Source organism: Physeter macrocephalus, chromosome 16 (genome assembly GCF_002837175.3).
Source record: "Physeter macrocephalus isolate SW-GA chromosome 16, ASM283717v5, whole genome shotgun sequence".
Taxonomy (NCBI): Eukaryota; Metazoa; Chordata; class Mammalia; order Artiodactyla; family Physeteridae; genus Physeter; species Physeter macrocephalus.
In genome coordinates, this window is record NC_041229.1 from 9,050,410 (window position 1) to 9,067,627 (window position 17,218).

At 36.7% G+C, this 17,218-nt stretch overlaps 2 protein-coding genes across 2 annotated transcripts; one reads left to right on the forward strand and one right to left on the reverse strand.

The window, feature by feature from the left end:
• Positions 1-212: 212 nt before the first annotated feature.
• On the reverse strand, positions 213-1,082 carry OR8A1 (olfactory receptor family 8 subfamily A member 1). Its single transcript, XM_024131354.2, has one exon. The coding sequence runs from the start codon at positions 1,074-1,076 to the stop codon at positions 234-236; it is 843 nt and encodes a 280-aa protein (XP_023987122.1). The 5' UTR covers positions 1,077-1,082; the 3' UTR covers positions 213-233.
• Positions 1,083-10,972: 9,890 nt separating this feature from the next.
• On the forward strand, positions 10,973-12,131 carry OR8B12 (olfactory receptor family 8 subfamily B member 12). Its single transcript, XM_024131338.1, is given in 4 exon segments — positions 10,973-11,042; positions 11,045-11,622; positions 11,624-11,859; positions 12,074-12,131. Coding segments are annotated over 4 exon segments (942 nt in total).
• The last annotated feature ends 5,087 nt before the right edge of the window (positions 12,132-17,218 follow it).

Here is a 17,218-nt window from a genome sequence, read left to right on the forward strand (position 1 = left end):
ATGAGAGTAGAGAGAGGGCGGGAAGGAAGAGGGAAGGAGGCAGTCACCCAGCCACGCAGAGACGGGATTGTTTCCCATCACGGGTGGGCGAGCATTCAGAGGGCTTCCCTCTGGTATTCATAACAACTTATTTTTAAAATTGAGAAAGAATAATAACATTTGCATCAAAACAATTTTCCCCTCAGCGTTTTAATCTACAGCTTGAGTATTCCTCAAGCTGCAGATTAGGGGGTTCAGCATGGGATCACTGTGGTGTAGAACATGGAGGCCACTTTCCCCTGGGCCGGGGAACTGGCTGTGGAGCGTTTCAAGTACATGAATGCGGTCGTTCCATTGAACTTCCCCACTGCGGCAAGGTGGGAGCTGCAGGTGCTGACGGCTTTGGACCTTCCCCCTGTGGTGCTGACGTGGAGGATGCTGGATAGGATGAAGGTATAGGAAACAAAGATTGTTAGTCCGTTAAGTACAATGTTGAATCCAGCCAAAAAGAAGACTGTCATCTCAATATGATAGGTGCTAGAACAGGAGAGCTTCATGAGGGCGATAATGTCACAGAAGCAATGAATGATGAGGAGCTCACAGTAGGGCAGTTTCAACATGAGGCCAGTCTCTATGGTTGAGCCCATGAGCCCCATGGCAGAGACCCCAGCCACCAGCAGGAAGCAGACTTGATAAGTCATGATGATGTTGTAAAGCAAAGGTCTGCAGATGGCGACACAGCGGTCATAGGCCATCACTGTCACCGTGTAACACTCAGCAATGACAAACGCAACGAAGAAGTAGAGCTGGGACATGCACCCTGAATAGGAGATGACGTTCTTCTCTGTCACAAAGTTCACCAGCATCTTAGGGGTAATGATGGAGGAGTAGCAGAGATCCACAAGAGACAGGTTGCTGAGGAAATAGTACATGGGGGTGTGAAGCTGAGGATTCAGGCAAATCAGTGTTATCACACCCAGGTTCCCTATCATGGTAACCAAGTAGATCCCAAGGAAGAGGGGGAGCTGGAGCTCTGGCCAATTTGTTAAACCCCCAAGAATGAACTCTGTCACTGTAGAGTGATTTTCTCCGGCCATTCTCCTCTGGTTGGGAGCCCTGTGGCACTGGGAGAGAAGAACTCCATGAAAGGCTGCATCTTGCACTGCTTGGTGAAGCTAGTTTTGAGTATCTGGGGCCAGCTGAGTGATCCTGGTATGCTTCCTGATGAAGTACCCCTCATCCTGCTGTTTATTTGGGGAGGAAGACCAGACCCTGGGTATTTCAAAGGTCATGGAGATGAGAGGAAAAGGGGGGAAAGATCTGAACCTTTTACCATTTTCATGTTTCTCAAATATTCTACAGCGGTGGTTCTTAAAGTGTAGTCCCTGGACCAGCACCACTGGCATCACTTGAAGATGTTAGAGATGCAAATTGTCAGACCTCACCCAAGACCTACCAACTCAGAAACTGTGGGGATGGGGCCCAGCAATGTTTTCTATTGTCTCCAGGTGATGCTGATGCATGCTCCAGTCTGAGAACCTCAATTCTATAAGCAATGAGCAGTATACTCCATATTTTGTAGTTGGAGATGCATTTTGATACAGAAATGAAATTCCCCTGTCATCTATGCAAGTCCTAAATATTCACTGAATGTGAACATATGAATACTTATCTCAAATTGATGCAGTGTTGGGGTGATTTGGTAGTTACAACAGTATCATTGAGTTACAAGTCAATTTCTGTATCTGAAAGATGAAGAAATTAGTGGTATCAATCCCTAAGGTGGTTGTACAATCAATATGGGGAAATGCATATTTAGAAATTTTTTTTCAAGAAGTCATTTCCTATAAAAATGTGAGTTGTCATTAGGCGTCTGGAATTTGTTCTTAGCTTTTTATCGTACTTCAGGCCCTAAGGCAATGGTTCTCAACATTACTCGTATATTATGATTACCTGGAATCATTTAAAAAGTACTGATGTCTACCTTACGCCCACAGAGGTTCTGAGGAATTCATCTGTGGTGAAGGCTGGGCCCTGGCACCTAGTATAGTCCAGAGAAAGTGCTCAATAGCCACGTTCACTATTATTATTGTTAGTTCTATTTTCAGATCATAATATCAAACCATGGCTGCATTATCTCCTTAATGACAAAAGTACTCAAATTACAGACAAGTCGTAAGAAGCAAGGATTATCATTGCTGAATATGATACCTATAGATATCCCTTCTCTAACATGTATTCCTTAAGCTAAAATCCTAAATTTGCACTATTTTAATTGCTTACTAACTTTTTTATAATGCTCTTCAAACGTCAATCTCATTAACTCCTCCCAGAAGTTTTGGGTATGTGGATAAATGTATCTGAGTAGAATTTTTATTCCCATGTTCTTACTGAGAAAACTGAAGTGCCAGACACTAAGTGACTTTCCCGAGGCTTCCTAATTATCAAGTATTTGGAACTGAAAGTGCTTTCTTCTGATCATGAGCTCCTTCCCTTGGCCCAAGTGTGTAGCCTTGTAAATCTGCACACCTATAGCTCTAAGCAATGTTGTGGTTGAATGTGCTTTATACTTGATGTGTTAGCTTGTGCATAGCATATAAAAATGAGGAATGCTATATTATCTTCCGCTTCTCTAGAAAACTGAAGCTCTAAAAGTAAAACTACCCAAAGTCATAAAACTAGCAAGACACAGAACTGGGTCTAAAACCTAGGACTTCTGATCACCAGTCTGTTTTGTTTTCACAAAACTATGCTGCTTTGCTGTAGGTTATTTTATGTGTAGCACTTTATTATTGTTCAGTAAACTTAATTTATTGAATTTTTGGACATAGAGGATAGATTTTATTGCCAATTTCAGCTGCATGCAAAAAATTTACCAAGGCAGTATAAGTGCACTGTAGAAAATCAGAAATACGAATAAGCAAAAATAAAATACCATTTTCTTGCTCCTTGGAGATAGTCATCATGAGCGTCATTTTAGATTTTTTCAATGCATATATGTATTTACATGTGTATGAGCATATATGTATTTTTTAAAAAAACATTTTGTAACCTGCTTTTAATGTAAGTACTTTCAAATACACTGTCTCATTTGATTCCTATAATAGTAATAACAGTAGCTAAATTTGTCACCCTGCTCCTCCACCTGTAGACTGAGAGTAAAGAATGGCAGGAGGTTGAGGGGCACAAGATGATAGACTTATGAGAACCCTTCACCCATATATTCTCATTCATAAGGGAAATATGTTTATAAGAATATGTACTTCTCAAGAATACATTCGTAATATATCATCTGTGAAAATGTTGCTAATGCAGATTTTAAATTAAACTTTTTCTTTTGAGTTAATTGTAGATTCACATGGTGGTACAAGAAATAATACAGAAAGATCCTGTGTACCCTTTATGCAGTTTCCCCAATGGTAACATTTTGCAAAATTATAGTACAATCACATGCGGGATATTGCATGTTGCCATAGATAATCCACTGATCTTATTCAGATTTCTCCAGTGTTATTTATACTCATTTGTGTGTGTGTCCATTTACTTCAATACAATTTTATCACATGCATCAATTTGTGTGTCCACCAGCACAGTTCAGATAAAAACACATCACCTTCATTTTCTAATTTTCAAAATAATAATTTGGTTTCTTATTATCCTCCAAAGATGATTAGTTATTTTTCTTTAGTATCTTTATACTCTCACTAATTTAATCATATTTTATGTTTTCCAGTCCATTGCAATTTTTATCCTTTTGTTGCACAAAATTTTTTATCTTTGGCCTGCGGTATTCTCTTCAGTTTGTCTCTTTAGTCTTTTGGACACAGTGCTATTAGCCTCTAATATTAATTACTATCTGATAGGACAAGATGTTCTAAGCTCCTCTCATACATTTCTTTCTTCAGACCAGGAATTAACAATTTCTCCAAGAAACTTGGTTACTTTTAGTGCTGAAATGGCATTTGAAGGCCAAAGATTAGGTGCTATAAGGGTTCATTGCTTCTGGGTTACTGTTTCTAGGTCTTTTGAAAAAGTACTCAAAAATTTGTATTACGTGGTTCTTAATAATTTTACTAGGATATGTTTCCATATTCATTCTTCAACAATTTTCTTAGGTGTGCTGTTCCTTTTCAATATATCAAATATATATATAAATATGTATATTTAACTGGGAAAAATTTCTTGAATTATATTTTTTATTATTTGTTCTGTTCCCTTGCTTTGGTTTTCTCCGTTGTGGCTCCTAATCACCATAGATAAGATCTTCTTTGCCTTGTGTCTGCATCTGTTACTTCCCATTCATTCTCTTAGTTTATTTTTTCTTCTTCTTTTCATCTGTTTTTCTCACCTTCTAATTTCTTAAAGTATTATCTGTTGTGTTTAGTTGCTCTTCTATTATTTCTAATTCAGTTTAATTTCCTAAATCATTTTTTCTTTTATTTCTAGTAATTTCCTGAGTTATTATGTAATTATTGATTTTTTCTAATTCTGAGTTTTGTTACTCTTTCATACCTTGTATCATTTGAAAATGTGTTTTAGCTCATTTTGATAGAATGTAATAGGATTCATTCATCGTGGGCATGTGCTATGGACTGAATTGTGTTCTTTCCATAAGCCATCCACTGTAAACATTTAAAAACTGGACAAAGTATATAAAATAATTGTTTTTAGACATTGGACAACAGGTGATGCTGAATTATGACCTAAGACAGAAGAGGAACATATGAGGTGAGTCCTATATTCACCCTGACTCTTTGTCAGGAGAGACTTTCTATATCATAGCCCAAAGAAGATATATGCCAACAGAGCACAGCATTTTTTTGTGAGTTGAGAAGAAGCAGACTAGAGTTTTGGGAGGCTGAAGTAGGTGGAATGGGTAGTAAAGTATATTGAAGCCACAGAGAAAGAACTCCAGGAATTTGTATATGGGTCCTTGTGTCTTTGTCTAAGCTTTGACAAATGCATAAGCTATGCATTTCTAACATAAAACTCAATGAAGCTGGGCAAAGTATAAATCTTTGGAAAGTTTAAGTTAAATAATTATCAGAGCTTATACAGGACTGTGTGATGTTTGTGTTCCATCCAGCCAGTGAGGAGATCTCCTTGAACACCTGTAGCAGTCCCTAGAGAGACAAGGTTTATGTCTTAACATTAGGGCTAAATTAGTTCTAGAATAAAAGCTATACTTCATATGCACTAACGAAACTCAAATAAACCTCAAAAACACCAAGACAATCTACGAGTAGTTTAACTGGCTGCCAAAACAAACTTTAAAATATTCTAAAGAAACAAAAAACAATTAAGAGAGTCAACAATGTACAGCATCCTATCAAAATTACTAGACATTCAGATAAGCAAGAAAATGTGTAAGAAAAGCAGGAGAAAATATGTATAAATAGAAATATCACATCTGATGAAATTAAGACAAGAATTTTAAAACAACTATTATTAAGTTATTCAAGGATTTAAATGAAAATGTGAATATAATGAAAAGAAAAATGGAAAATACAAAAAAGAATGAAATAGTACTTTTAGAGATAAAAAATTTCTGCTGTACAATGAAGTGAATCAACTATATTTATACCTATATCCCCTCCCTCTTGACCTCCCTCCCACCCACCCCCATCCCACCCATCTAGGTCATCACAGAGCACTGAGCTGAGCTCCCTGGGCTATACAGCAGGTTCCCACTAGCTGTCTATTTTATACATGCTAGTGTATTTATGTCAAACCTAACCTCCCAATTCATCCCACCCCCACCCCGTGTCCACATGTCCATTCTTTACATTTATGTCTCTATTCTTGCCCTACAAATAGGTTCATCTGTACCTTTTTTCTAGATTCCACATATATGCATTAATATACGATATTTGTTTTTCTCTTTCTGGCTTACTTCACTCTGTATGACAGACTCTAGGTCCATCCACATCTCTACAAATGACCCGATGAAAATGCTTCAAGGTAGTATATATAATATGATCTAACATCAAACATCATGCACCGAAATATTAACAGTGATTATTTATGAGTGGATGGCTTTTATTTTCTACTTTATGTTAATATATATCCTATAATTTTTCTAAAATATAAATGCAGTACTTGTAAGAAATAAATTGTTAAAATGCATTACTTTCAGCAAATTCTACCATTATTATTAAAAAACAATTCATGGTATATATTATTTTATTAAATAAATAAAATTTATTATAGTAATAGTAATAACTAATGAAACTGGTTTCAGAATGGGTTAGGACATAAGGCAGAGAAATCAATTCTAAAACTTTACACAAGCAGTAGAAACAGAAAAAGATAAACAGGGCCACATATTATGATATTATGACGAAATGCCAAACAGGATTTAGTATCTCTATGGCTTGAGAGAGAACAACAGAGAGGAGAGGCACAAATCATATTTGATTAAGTTTTCAAGCTCAGGGAAACAGGAGCAGGATGATGGAAACGGAAAAATAAGAAGGGGGTAGGGTACGGTAATAAGGAACATCTATAATGTATTCATCACTGATAGGTAGGTACTGAGTGTTAGTGTACCACAAAGCTATAGGATTAAGAATTTTCCCTGAAGAAGCTTTTATGGAATATGGGGTTTATGGAATACAGTCTTGAAAAAACCAATGAATAGTAAGCTGTATCAGCAGACTAAAGATAGTAAAAGTTATATGGAAAAATAAGGGAATATACTTGCAAGAGAACGACTTAGTTCAAGGTTATTTTTCGAGTTTTTTTCCCCCTTGGACTTTGGTAACATTATTTATCCCTTACTCTTGACATTTTCCCTACTTTTGGCCTATGTGACATTTTATAGACTCAGCTAATATTTACTAAGTGAATATTCACTGGAGTAAAATTTAACCATCACAAATATCTGCAAGTTTGGTATTGTTATCCCGTTTTTTAGATTGGGACGCTGAGTCTTAATTAGGTTAAGTGACTTACTCAGGTTTGCCAGGACATAAAGAATACGGTTGGGGTTTAATTCTAGGTTTGTTTTCTCCAGTTCTTGCTCTTAACCACTAAGTTTGCCTTATTTTGACATTTCCCTGGTCAATTTTCTTTTCCCATTATCTGTGTGTTGGCACTTTTGGAAGGTTGTATTTAATTTGCTGTTGTCTTTCAACTCCCCTCCTTGAAGCAATTTTCCCATTTATCTGTAATCATCTCTATTCAGATGATTCCCCGAATTGTATCTTAATCCCTTTCATTCAATCTGAGTTTCAATTATTTTCTACTTTCTTTTTGCTGTTTCCTTATTTTTCCATTTCCTGTTTCCCTGAGCTTGAAAACTTAATCAAATATGATTTGTGCCTCTTCCTCTCTGTTGTTCTCTCTCAAGCCATAGAGACACTAAATCCTGTTTGGCATTTCATCATAATATCATAATATGTGGCCCTGTTCATCTTTTTCTGTTTCTACTGCTTGTGTAAAGTTTTAAAATTGATTTCTCTGCCTTCTGTTCTAGCCTATTCTGAAACCAATTTCACCCAAAGATATAGTTATTACTATTATTATGATAAATTTTATTTATTTAATAAAGTAACATATAATATATAAATTGTTTTTTAATAATAATAATAATGAATTAGCTTCTTTTTGTATCTTCTTTGTGCCAGAAGGTGCATCATTTACTCATTAAAACAACACTTTGAGTTGTGGTTATTTTACTAATTTTAAGATAAAAGTTTGGAAACTCACAGAAAGGCTAAACAAATTTCTCAGGATCACATAGCTACTAGGTAGTAAAACCAGGGTTTGTGCTGAGGTCTACCAGATTCCAAAATTCATGCTCTGATTACTTCTCATTCAACTAGGATATATTTCAGAGTGAAAGAAAACTACTAATTTTTCTGGGACAATAAGCACAAATTGGGACTGTCCTAGAAAACCAGGACTTAGAATCTAGCCTTATGAATTCTACTTTCTACTTCCTAACCATTGGTGATACCCAGATAAATAATGGAGCGGTTGAAAAGACAGCTACTTTTGGAGAAAGGAAAATGTGTTCATCCTTGTTCTCAGTGAGTTCAGGGATGACCACAGGACGGCCTCTTGGAAATATCCAGAAAAAGTTTGGATACACAGGAAAGGAACTTAATAGAGAATTGAAAACTAAAGACACAAATTTGAGAGCCATTTACATGGAGGGACTGTTGAAACCATGAAACAAATGAGCTCATAGAGAATTTAAGAAAACAAAACAGTAGGAAAGGTTAAGAACTGAACCCTGGGAAATGTAAAATACCAAGGGACAGACATAGGAAGAAGAGCTTATAAGGGCGATGGCACTAGTAGACTGTAAGCTTCCTTCTGGCATGCATCATGTTTTCTTGCATCCCTGAACCTCACATATTACATCGTCAAATACATTTATTAAAAACAATTTAACATTAACTATTATACAGGCCCATATGACTACTGAAAGATGAATTTAATTCTATCTACTTTCTCAGGAGCTAATGGAGACTATTTCACATGAAGCCCTCTCAGACGCCATCTTTTCTTTCTGGTCAGGTTTGTGCTTCTTATCGAAGCTGGGAATCCTATGATAGGTAGGGATTGGTTTGGGACCATACTTGTACAACTCCGATGGACTACCAGAAGTCTGACAGCTAAGGCACATGCATGAGACGTATTCACAAAGACATTTTATCATATGTAAATCTTCACATGCCCTGTAATGTTTTATGTATAATATATAATTTAAGTTAGAAATAAATAGATGAAAGTCATTTCTCAGAGATTCAAGTTTTGGACAGGTGACAGTACTATACAAATAGAAAAACAAAACAGGTTATTTTTTTGCTTTTGCTTTCGCTTTCTGCTTGTACTGGAGCAAGGCATCAGGTAACATGGCTTTAGAGAAACCTGCTTAAGATGCATTTGGAAATAGGGTTGCCCTGGCAACTGTCTCTGAAGTAACAAAATCCCCTAAGAGCTTTCTGAGAACCCCCTAAAGTCTTCTTTGTACTTGGAACTCAAGGAGAGCCTATTTTAATTTCATTTTAATGAATTATCTTTCTTAATTTTTAACTTTTGTGCAGTGGGACTGAGATTCCTTAGGGTTACTTTGGGACATGGAAAATTCTAAATGTATATCAAAAAGATGAGGCACCATCACTGCGGAGTCTTAGCTGAGGGTAAGTAGGTCCTCACTGATGTATGTACACAAACTCATAAACATACCAGGCCTGACTGCAGTGATTTTAGTTAGACTTGCTTGAAGGAGACAGACTTCTGCCTTTATATTTTGATTTCATAACTTTTGTAGGAGGACTTCTGCCATTAACCCAGGACCAAAAACCTCTCTAATCCACCAGCACACCAAACCTCAAATTTCCCCACATCAAGATTTATTTCTTGGCTATGAAATCTGTCGTCCTTAATATATAAAAGCCCCTGGTAAGAGGTGTAGAGCACAAGTTGCCTCTTTAGTCCCTATTTGAATGAAGTTCCTTCCTGAGAACTATTTGAGAACGTGTGCAATTTACAGTAGCCAGGACTGATGTCTAGAGACAAACCGGGTGCCATCAGTAACGCACATTAAGTATCTTTAAGAAGCCCAGCAACGTCCCTGGCCCCTATGAAGTTTAGAGTTGGACAGACCAGAGTCTGACTTAAGATTCTGGAACCTACAAGCTGTGTGCGTGTCTCCTTTTAAAGTAAGGAGTAATAGGTCTAGCCTATTAATAGGTTGTTGTGAGGAATTAATGAGATAAAATTATTTGTGTATTGCTTTGGATCCTTTGTATGAGGGTCCTGGGTCAGACACAGTGTTTGGTACACAGTAAGTGCTCAAAACAAAGTAGCAAGAATTATTTTTCCCACATCGCTTTGCCCTTAAATGTGCTTAAAAAATGTAAACTCTGTAAAGGAATAGGCAATTAAAAGCCGTGTCAAGCATTATCAAAGATGTAAATAAACATTTCTTCTTCCTTAGGGAAGGTGGTCTCTGGAGCAGTGATCTTGAGGGAGTCTCTTGTAACTAGGTCAACTGAGATCTCTAATCCAGAATAAAACTCTTTAGTCTCCTGTTATCCATGTGCATTAGGAAAGGACGCTGTTTCATCCCTGGAAGCTGGACAGAGGCTTGGGGCAAAGCCACAATCAGAGATCTTGTTCTTCTGCTCAGCAAGAGAATCAAGATAAACTAGAGGTTTTGATCCTTAAAGTAGAGAAGCAGAAGCAGAGGCCTCTGAGCTCCGAGTTTTCACCTTCTTTTCACGAGGGCATTTGAGTCTCCATGAAGGAGATGGATGAGAGCCAGCAGAGCACAGCACTGTGACTCCAAACAGAAGGAGGGTGAGTGCTTGCCTGACCTGGTCTGTGCTGTGGCAGCGTGGTTACAAGCTCAAACTCTGAGCCAGACTACCTGAGTTCACCTTCTGGCTGCAACTTAGAAGCACTGGGACTTGCACAAGTCACTTAAACCCAGTGTCCTCATCTGTCATATGGGGATAATCACAGTGACACACAGCATCTAGATCAATGCCTATCCCATAGTTAGTGCTCAGTAAGTGTTCCTTTTTCTTAAAGTTAATTAATAACTTTACATTATGACTCCATTATTATTGTCACATAATAATTCCATAGCCATTCCAGCCAAAGACCCTGGGCACACAACCTCATCTTCTTGCTCTACTGAGTTCTGGCCCCAAGGTGGAAGGTCTAGGCAGGGTTGAATGGCTTCCACGTCTCAAGAGTCACCCTAGAGAAGGGCTTACATACTTGACCAAGGGCTGTAGAATGGAGGAAGTGCACAGAAGGGACCCTTACTCTGGAGGTAAATTTCACCCACAGGTTACTAGGATGGTTCAAGGTACTTGGGGACCATGAAAAGAGAGACACAGGTATGATGAAATGCCATCTTCTTGAAGTTCAAAAATCTCTCTGTTCAAATGCCATTCTCAAGAAGGGTTTTTTTTCCCTCTTTTTTTCTGAACAACTCTTCGTTTTCCCTCACAGATTCTCCTAGAGGAGAATGGCTGCAGATAACATCTCCTCTGTGACAGAGTTTATCCTCTCAGGCTTAACAAACCAGCCAGGACTCCAGATCCGCTCTTCTTCTTGTTTCTAGGTTTCTACATGGTCACCATAGTGGGGAACCTGGGATTGATAACCTTGATTGCACTGAATTCTCACCTTCATATTCCCATGTACATTTTCCTCTTCAACTTGTCCTTCACAGATTTTAGTTTCTCTACTGCCATCATCCCCAAAATGCTGACAAGTTTTGTCCCAAAGAAGAACATCATTTCCTATGCAGGGTGTATGACTCAGCTCTTTTTCTTGTGTTTTTTTGCCTTTTCTGAATCCTTCATCCTCTCAGCGATGGCATATGACCGCTATGTCGCCATCTGTAAACCACTGGTGTACACGGTCACTATGTCTCCTCAGGTGTGTTTATTCCTTTTGTTGGGGGTCTATGGGATGGGGGTTTTTGGGGCTGTGGCTCATACAGGAAATATGGTATTTCTGACCTTTTGTGCTGACAACCTTGTCAATCACTATATGTGTGACATCATTCCTTTCCTTGAGCTCTCCTGCAATAGCTCTTACATAAACGTACTAGTCTTTATTGCTGTGACTATTGGCATTGGGGTGCCTTTTGTTGCCATTTTTCTCTCTTATGGTTTTCATTCTTTTCAGCATTTTCCACGTTAGCTCCACTGAGGGAAGGTCCAAAGCCTTCAGTACTTGCAGTTCCCACATAATTGCAGTTTCTCTTTTCTTTGGGTCAGGAGCTTTTATGTACCTCAAATCACCTTCTATTTCACCTCTTGACCAGGGGAAAGCGTCCTCCGTATTCTATACCATTGTTGTGCCCATGTTCAACTCATTAATCTATAGACTGAGGGGGCTTCCCTGGTGGCGCAGTGGTTGAGAGTCCGCCTGCCGATGCAGGGGACACGGGTTCGTGCCCCGGTCCGGGAAGATCCCACATGCCGCGGAGCGGCTGGGCCCGTGAGCCATGGCCGCTGAGTCTGCGCATCCGGAGCCTGTGCTCCGCAACGGGAGAGGCCACAACAGGGAGAGGCCTGCGTACCACAAAAAAAAAAAAAAAAAAAATCTATAGCCTGAGGAATAAGGACGTCAAATTTGCCCTGAAGAAAACCTTGGGCAGAATAACCTTCTCTTGAAGAAATATTAGGAATTGAGAAATAGGATCCAAGAATTTTTTACTGGAGTGTTTATTATTATTACTATTACTATTGTTGTTGTTATTATTTGGTGTGGACTCCAAGCTCCACTGCTTCCTTTCTATTCTATATGTAGAGGAGATTTTAACTCTTTCCCAAGTGGATTTATCCTCCTTCACCCTCATTTCCCAACTCCTTCTTCTTTATTTTACAAAAATAGTTGGTACTATTGAGCGGGACTTAGGAATCATTTAATCCAGTGCCTTTATATAATACATCACACTTTGGAGACTCAGAAATGTTTGTATGTTGCCCAAGAACATAAAACTACCTGGTGCCAAAGCTGGGACTGAAATCCCAGCTTGAACTCCAATCCAGTTTGTTTTCCCTTATGCCATGTTTTCTTGCCTCATGTCTTTCTTGGAAGATTCTATTTCACATGTTTGTTGACCTAGCACATTGAATTTATGAATATATTCATAGTAATTTCATGCTACTTTTCACAGGATAATTTTGATATACCACATTTTGTAAGAGAGTAGGAGGTGAAAAATTTTGTTGAGTTGGCCTTGGCAAAATGACAAGATCAGTTCTGACGGATTTTGTAGTGTGTAAGTGGGAAGTATGTTAGGTTTCAGACAGATGCAAGTATGTTGACCTTTGACTTGGTGGATGGAGCCCTAGGGACATAGTTTAGTGAATTAGAACTTCCAGGTGAGAGAAATATAATTTTATGGGCTATAAAGATATGGGGTGGAGGTATATATTATTTCAAGACTAATGAGTCAGAATTTGGAGTTTCATTTCAAGGGTTACCTTGGTTGTGGCCCAGGTAATTGGGAGCTGAACTATCCAATACAGTAGTCACTAGCCATATATGGTATCAAGCACTTGAAATGTGATCATCCGAATTGAGACAGTGTAAGTGTGCAATGTAAGTGTAAAATACACACTGGATCTTTGAAGAATTAAGATGAAAACTAATGTAAATAAACTCCTTGATAACTTTTTATAATGATTACATACTGAAATCACACTTTCGATCTATTATGTTAAATAAAATATATCATTAAAATGAATTTATCTGTTTAGTTTTTTAACATATCTACTGGAAAGTTTCCAATCATATAGGTGGCTTGCATTCTATTTCTATTGGATGACACTGGTCTGGAGGATGTAATAGAGCAATAGATGGTTGTGGGTTCACATTTAGTTATCAGGGCAGCACCAAGCTATTGCTTATTAGGAGAGGCAATTGCTATTGAATTTTCAGGCACTGCCCACTTCCAGGACATTCTAATAATGAGGCATATGGGAAAGGGATGTTGAACTCAGGATAAGTTTATAAATACACAGTATTATGTAATGGAAAATATAGCTTTATATAAAAAATAAAAAATCAAAAGAGAAAATCTTTGGTCTAAACTCACCATTAGTGGTAAAATTTCTTTGAGAACAATGACAAGTGAAGTGCTAGGGAAATATCTTTACTTATCAATTTTTCCTTAGGAAAGTTCTTCTATTAGGAAATAAGGGAAGTTTGGATAAATGTTTAGTTTTCCCCTTTGATTCTGTTCAATGTTGCTTCAATGAAAAGAACAAGCATACAGAGAAGGACTGTACTTTAGATGAGACTGAATAGATCCTTGAATTCAGGGGACCTAGAATTTAGGAGTGGTTTGGTATATTAGGTAGGCAGTACAACGTAGGTAATGAAAGAAAACAGAAACCTTTAAAAACGTTTGTAGTCTAATTTTCATGTAGTAAAGTGCACAAATCTTAAGTGTATAGATTATTGAACTTTTGCATATCTATATATAACCACAACCTAGATCAAAATGTAAAACGTTTCCATCCACATTAGAAGGTGTCCTCTTTCTCTTTTCCAGTAAAAACAACCTGCCCTCAACAACTTCCCCCTACCCCAAGAGCTATCCACTATTCCTTTATTATCATAGATTAATATTTGAACTTCATCTAAACATGTGCTCTATTGTTTCTGGCTTCTTTTCCTCAGCATGAAGTCTGTGATATTCACCTATTCTGTTGCATTGGATAGATCATTATTTTTTAAGGCTGTGTAGTATTCCATTATATGAATATACAATTATTTAGTCTGTTAATGAACAGATAGTCTCAAGTTTTTCCCTATTATTAATAAAGTTTCTATAAACATTTTTGAATATGTATTTTGATTAAAGTAGGCAAATATTTCTTTTGGATGTGTACTTAGATGTGGATTTTCTGGATAATAGAGTAGGCATATATTTAGATTTTGTAAATACTCTCAAACTGTTTTCAAAAATATTTAGGTCAGTTTACACTGCTATCAACAATGTCCAAGAGTTTCAGTTTCTCTGCATGCTCATTAACACTTAATATTTTTATTTTATCCATTCTGGTGTTGTAGCAGACTGCCTTTTTGTTTTAATTTTCATCTTCCTGATGGGTAATGATGTTGAGCACCTTTTAATATGTTTATTGGCTATTTCGATATCTTCTTTTGTAATTATTCAAGTATTTTTCCCATTTGAAAAACAGGATTGTTAGTTGTATTCCTTTGGAGGAATTTTTAAAATTCTACATATAAGTCCATATACATGCATGTATGTATATGTACATGTATGTATAACATATATGTATATACACGTAATATATACATGTATACACACATATCTTTTTCTCTACCTCTACCTCTATCTCCATCTCTCTCTAATCTATTTTCTTCTAGACCATGTCTCACTTATTCTTAATGGTATCTTTTGATAGCAGATATTCCTATCTTTCGTGAAGTTTGATTTATCAACTTTTCCTTTTATGGTTAGTGCTGCATTTTAAGAGATCTTTTACTATTCTTCCTGAAGCTAGAGGAAGAGGAATGTGAAGGGGTATGAGTGAGAAAGAAGACATAGCAAACGCATGGTGCCTTTGGCCCTGTCAAAATTTTGGTCCCCTTATTCTGGCTTAACCCTATGCTTATATTATCTCTACCTCTATTTGGTTGATGCTTTGCAGGGGCAGAACACTTGAGGCATGAAGGTGCCAGGATTGCAAGTATTTTCAATTTAGTAAACATGTATTTGTTTATGTATTTTTTATGTTTTAAAAGGGGTTTTAAGGAGATATAATTAATACACAATTAACTAAAAATGTTTAAACTGTAATTTTGACAAATTTTGACATATGTATACACTCATGAAACCATCACAACAATCTTGTCCCCTTGAGAACTCTTCCATTCGCCCCACTCATCCTAGGTAACCACTGCTTTCTTTCGTTTTCATTCTCAAGATTTTATATAAACGAGACTGTACAGTATGTATTCATTTTTGTCTGGTTTCTATCACTTGGTTCAAGTATTCTGAGATTCTTCCATGTTGTTACATCTATTAATAATTATTTGTTGTTGCTGAGTAGTGTATCCATTGAGTGAATGGATATACTACTACAACTACTACTACTACTACTACTACTACTACTAATACTACTACTGTTACTACTGTTACTACTACTACTACTGGTATATATGGATACACTAATACCATTTGTTTATCCTTTACCCTGTTGATGGCCATTTGGGTTGTTTCCAGTTTGGGGCTATAACAAAAAAAACTATTATGAACATTCATGTACAAGTCTTTGTATGAACATATCCTTTCATTTCTCTTGAGGAATACATAGGTGTGGAATGGTGAAATCATACGATAGGTATATGTTTAATTTTTTAAAAAATACCGAACTGTTTTCCAAAGTGACTGTGCCATCTTAACACTCCCACAAATAGTGTTTGAGATTTTCAGTTCCTCCACATCTTCACCAATACTTGGTATGGTCCACTTTTTAATTGAACACATTTTAACAGGTGTGTAATGGTATCTCAATGTGGTTTAATTTGCATTTCCCTAATGACTAATGATGATGAGCATCTTTCCATGTGGTCATTTGTTATCCATAAATCTTCTTTCGTGAAATGTCTATCCAACATTTTTGCCCATTTTAAAAAAAGTAGCTTATTTACTTTTTATCATTGAGATTGAAAGGTTCTTTACATATTTTAAATTCAAGTCCTTTACCAAATATGAGATTTTCAAATAGTCCATGGCTTGTCTTTTCCTTCTATTCACAAAAGATCTTAATTTTAGTGAAGCCCAATTTATCACTTTTTTCTTTTATGAATTGTAGCTTTGTTCTTATATCCAAAAATGTTTTGCTTAAGACAGGATCATAGACATTTTCTCCCATATATTTTCTTCTGGAAGTTGTATAGGTTTTTACATTTGGGTCTATAATTCATTTTCAGTTAATTTTTGTATATAGTGTGAAGTATGGATTGAAGGTTTTTTTGGTGTGTGTTTTTGCACAAAAAATGTTCAGTCATTGTTCTTTTACCTATGTTAAAAATCAATTAATTCTATTTGCATGTGCATGTGTTTCTGTTCTCTATATTCTGTTCCTTTCATCTATTTGTTTATTTTGATGCCAATACCATACAGTTTTGATTATTGTAGCTTTACAATAATTCTTGAAATCAGTAAATGTAGGTCCTCTACCTTCATTCAGCTTTTTCAAATTTGTTTTGGCTACTTTATTTTATTTTATTTTTTTTAATTTTTAATTTAATTTTATTTTTTTATACAGCAGGTTCATATTAGTCATCAATTTTATACACATCACTGTTTACATGTCACTCCCAATTGCCCAATTCATCACACCACCACCCCACCACCCACTGCTTTCCCCACTTGGTGTCCATATGTTTGTTCTCTACCTCTGTGTTTCAATTTCTGCCCTGCAAAGTGGTTCATCTGTACCATTTTTCTATGTTCCACATATATGCGTTAATATATGATATTTGTTTTTCTCTTTCTGACTTACTTCACTTTGTATGACAGTCTCTAGATCAATCCACGTCTCAACAAATGACCCAATTTCGTTCCATTTTAAGGCTGAGTACTATTCCATTGTATATATGCACCACATCTTCTTTATCCATTCGTCTGTTGATGGGCATTTAGGTTGCTTCCATGACCTGGCTATCATAAATAGTGCTGCAATGAACATTGGGGTGCACGTGTCTTTTTGAATTA

Bases quoted from the DNA above. Each gene is read 5' to 3' on its own strand.
- OR8A1 (XM_024131354.2), bottom strand. From the start codon at position 1,076: ATGGCCGGAGAAAATCACTCTACAGTGACAGAGTTCATTCTTGGGGGT.